Raw genomic sequence first — 4,570 nt, forward strand, 5'->3', positions numbered from 1 at the left:
GTAGATCGCGTCCGCGCCTTGATCGAAGGCGCGCTCGAAGAACAGGGCGCCCACAGCGATGGTAAGGGCGAAGGTGGAGGTTCTGCGGAATAGCAGGGAGTACAACCTCCCAGTCAGCGTCGGGGCCGCCATGTTTCTCCACTGTCGAAGTCGCGCTACCGCGTCTGCGCCACGGCCTCCTTTGCTCGCCAAAGGCCCTTAACGCGCAACACTTTATGGGATTTGTAGTTCCTCTGAATCACGGTGCTAGTCGTTTTTCAATTAGAGGTAACTCATGGCTTGCGCGGGAGAAAAGTCTCATGAGACTCAAACCAGGGCAGCCCAAATTGTTTGGTAAGACTTATTACACAATTTCACTCCCCGATCATTTCCTGCTGATTAAATATTTCGAACTGGGCAACACCCAGAAGCCCTCGCGCTCCCTCCACCTCCCTCCCGCGCCATCTCAGCTTTGATTCCCAGAGGTTTCTGGGAAGCGCGGACTGATACCCAAGGAAGGACTACGAATCCCAGCAAGCAGTTCGCGACGCAAGGACACAGGAGGAGGAGCTCAGAGCCGTCGGGTCGCGAGGTGCAAGGTACAGCCTTTAGCGGGATGTTGAGGGGCGAGTTTTAGTCTCCTTCCCCAGCCATGGGCGGACTTGGGCTCTTTCTTCTAAGTACGCGCGCTCCGCGGCATGTTGCACCATTTAACGGGATGGGGAGTGGATAGAGAGACGAGGGGGCCTGGGCGTCCGGGTCCCCGGCTTGTCTCTCCCCGTCTCCACTGTCAGCCCCAAGTCCAGGCCTAGAGTTGGAGCCTGTGGCAAAAGTCGAGTCCTGGGAGCTGAACCCCCTAGCCGGGTTTCAGGGGAAGGGAAGTTCTGCCCGTGCTTCCTAGTTCCCTCCTCCCTGGGCTTTGCAGCCGAGAACCCTGGCTTGCAAGGAGGGAGAACTGGGATCACACTCATTCCTTCTTGGGAATAGAAAGAGCAAGGGCTTTGGAGTATTGGTGCCATTCAACAAATGTTTTCTGAGCGCCTCCTCTGGGCTATGCGCTGGGGATCCAGCGGTGAACAAGTCCCTGCTCTCATGGAACACTCATTCTACTGTGTGGATGGATGGGGAGGTGCAGTAACGACAAATAAGTACTTAAAGCAAAGACGAACAGAAGACAGGTTGATTGGGGAGGGGATGGTGGTGCTATTTTAGCTGGGGTGCCTAGGGCGACAGTTAATCAGAGACCTGAATGAATAGTAACAGGTGAAACAGGAAAACGTTGGTGCAAACGCCTTGAGGCTGCTGCAGTCCTGGGGTGTTTAAGGGAAAGAAGTAGACTATGAAGAGGTGGGTTCGGGTCAGCTCATGTCTGGCCTTGTAACCTATGGTAAGGAGTCCTATTTTTTTTCTAATTGCACTAGGAAGTCACTGAAGGGTTTTAGGCTGGGATGTAACATGATCTAATTTACATTTTAATGTAATTCTGGCTGCTTTCTGGAGACAGACTAAATAGGGGAAGTTATTGTTGTGGGTTAGTAGAGGCGGGATGGTAATTTAGGGTGTGGGTTGGAGTAGTGCTCTGATTTGGGAGGTATTTGGGGAGGTAGGACAGACACCACAAGTTGACAGATGGATGTAGGGCATGCAGGGAAGGGGAATCAAGGACTAAATTTTGCCCTCAACAATTTAAAGTCAATGAGGATGATATTAAGTTCAGTTTGGCCGTATTAAGCTTGAGATGCCCTTTAGACATCAAGTGGAGATGCCTAGAGGCAAATGGGGATTTGGATCTGGAGTTCAGTCTGAGCCAGAGATAAAAGTCATTGGCATAGGTGTGGCATTGAAAACCAGGGACTGGATTTGAGACCTGGAGCTGCTTCTGACTTGTAAAACTAGCAGTAATGCCTGGTTAGGGGCTGGGAGGAAAAATGTGAAATGTTCTACATCCAGGATGAGTTATCCTTACTGCAGTTATTTTCTATTTGCAAAGCATCCTAGAAGCCCCTTGGGGCAGGAAGTGTGAAGCTTCTGGGAAATAACACTTATGTCTTGCAACAATAAATCTGGCTGATGGGAAGTTAAGAGGCAGGAGGAATTACAAGATGTGATCAAACAATACAGTGAATGTTTACATTAAAAAAATTATTACAGTAAAAGACGCGTTGCCATTAATCCCCCTGAAAATATTCCCCTCGCTTGGAACACACTTATCCCATCATTCTTGCCTCTTTCTGAAGCAGTTCTGGAAGTCCTCTTTTGTGAGTGTCTCTAGTTGTGCTGTCGTGACTGCCTCACTGTCCTGAATCTATTCAAAACGTTTACCTTTCATGGTCATTTTGACTTGGGAAGAACCAGAAGCCTCATGGTGCCAGATCTGGTGAAAAAGGTGGAAGAGGATACATCATAATGTTTTTATTTGACAGAAATTGCCGTGCCGGAAGTGATGTGTGACCCAGAGCATTGTCATGATGGAGGATAAAACCATTTGCCCATTTCACGTTAATGAGTTGTCTGTGATCGATGATTTATGGATCACACTTTAAAACACACCTTCTCTCAACCATAGCTTACACCCGACTGACTGCACCAAACAAGTTGAAACTTGACACACACTGTTACTAAGGTTCCGCGCACCGCTTCCCATATTGCAGATCCCTGCCTTTCCGTTGGATGGCACTCGGCAGCAGCATTCACTGTATTTGGTGATCACACCTCGTATTTTAGGTGGGTTGGGTGGAGAAGAACACGGAGTTATGGTGTGGCTTGTTTTATTTTTTGTGTTTTTAGTTAACTTTTTGGAGCAACAATTTTTAAAAACCTAACTTTCTGTAGACTATCAAATTCAACTTAGAAATTATTATTTTATACATAAATCTAGAAAAATAAGAAAACTGACCGTTAACTTTTCCTTTGATTAATGTTTGAACTCAAGTTGAACAAACTAAATTGCTTTTCATTCAGCCCTATTTACAGTTTAATTACATTTCCTTACACATTTAATTCCACTTATAAATGTAATATATTTGATTTTCTTTTTAAGTACTTCAGACACATGACCTAATGAGCATAATTTCCCCAGAATACTTGAACAGTTACTAGAAAATTTAATAAATTAAACCTATAAATATAATGAATTTTAAGTTCTTGTAAACAGTTCAGTACTTTTAATAGTCAAATTCTCTTATGTCACTGGTTCTCAGTCTGGTGAGCTACATCTCTGATGTGAAATTAGGATGCAGGGGGCACCTTTAGTATATTACAGCACCCCAGGTGATTCTAATATGTAGCCAGTGTTTCCAACCATTGCAAACCTCTCAATTTAAAATCATAAGTCTAATATCAATTACTGACATATATTTTATCAATTACCTAACTATATATTTTAACTTTTATATTTTAAATTAGAATCACAATACCTGTCTGTCATATACTCAACATGTCAAATTCTTTTCAATGTCACAGATACTTTTTTTTTGCACAGATACTTTTAAATATCAAGTATACATTGATTATTACTAAACTTAGGACAGGAGCATTAATACATTGAGTTTGATTTATTCTACTCCCTCTATTTTCAATTCTAAACTTTCCTAGACTGTGACAGGGCACTTAGCCGGTAAGAAAACAGTTTTATTCACTTTAATGAATTGCATGTAGCATTCCAATCAAGTTGGGGTCACCATTTCAGCAAGCTGAGGTTATTCATAATCAGACCAATTTGTGACTGGGACACGAACTGGGGGCTATGTCTACCCAGAATGACTGTTCCCAGCAGAGGCTGCGGTTGGGGTGCAGGGAATGGAGAGTTCGATGAGAAGCTCATTCCCCTGGCTTTCATTTCTTAGCAGGTGCCTGCTAGCGGGTGCTAGATTCATTGGTTAAAATGCAGATTTCTGGGCCCCCCTCCAGATATGCTGGGTCAGAATCCTGGAGATCTGACATAGGAGACTTCATTGTTGATAAGCTCTGCACAGGAAACCATGGAAATTTTTTTAGCAGCAGTTGTTTTAAGAGGGTTGATCTGATGCTGCCCAGGGTCAGGTGAACTAGGGAGGCTTGTCCAGGTGCGAGGACGGTGGTGACAGAGGGTCAGATGATATTTGAAGCCCAGACGGGCGGTGGAGAGAAGAAAGGGGAGGCACAAGCAGTTCTGAGTCTGGGTATCTGGTTCAGGAGCCTCCTTCAGACTATTTTTACCTTTCCTATTTGGAAACTCTAGCCTCCTGGGACCTGTAACTATCTGATCAGAAACTGTGTCTCCAGCCTGCAGCTCCCTGGAGCCCGATTTGGGTTCAGCCAGCCTTCACTGGGCCAGGTCTGCTTGGAATCAGGGCGCACCCTATCCACCTTCAGCCACGGACTGAAGGAAATGTCTACGTTAGATACCTTTCCACACCACCCCTAGGTGGTTCATCCTGGTTGACCATGTCACTGGAACCATCCATGGTAGCTCCTAAGGGAAAAGGAATAGGAGTTATCCTGGCCCGACAAATTTCCCACTTTTTTTTTTTTTTTTTTTTTTTTTTTTAGCTGAGCCATCCTGCTACCTGTTGGCAGCTCAGTGGCTGCTCAGCTCGGGCTGGACTCGAAC

At 45.3% G+C, this 4,570-nt stretch overlaps 2 protein-coding genes across 2 annotated transcripts in view; one reads left to right on the forward strand and one right to left on the reverse strand.

Moving 5' to 3' along the window:
- Window positions 1–238, reverse strand: part of UQCR10 (ubiquinol-cytochrome c reductase, complex III subunit X) — a 5,475-nt gene extending 5,237 nt beyond the window's left edge. Inside the window, exon 1 of the mRNA XM_019643230.1 lies at window positions 18–238. Coding sequence (XP_019498775.1) covers window positions 18–132 — 115 coding nt within the window. The 5' untranslated portion in view covers window positions 133–238. The remainder of the gene's footprint in view (window positions 1–17) is intronic.
- A 204-nt stretch (window positions 239–442) lies between these two features.
- The window catches only part of ZMAT5 (zinc finger matrin-type 5), a 25,574-nt gene continuing 21,446 nt past the window's right edge, over window positions 443–4,570 (forward strand). The window contains exon 1 of the mRNA XM_019643228.1: window positions 443–578. The gene's annotated coding sequence lies outside the window, so the exon portion shown is untranslated. The remainder of the gene's footprint in view (window positions 579–4,570) is intronic.

Source organism: Hipposideros armiger, unplaced genomic scaffold (assembly GCF_001890085.2).
Source record: "Hipposideros armiger isolate ML-2016 unplaced genomic scaffold, ASM189008v1 scaffold_75, whole genome shotgun sequence".
NCBI lineage: Eukaryota > Metazoa > Chordata > Mammalia > Chiroptera > Hipposideridae > Hipposideros > Hipposideros armiger.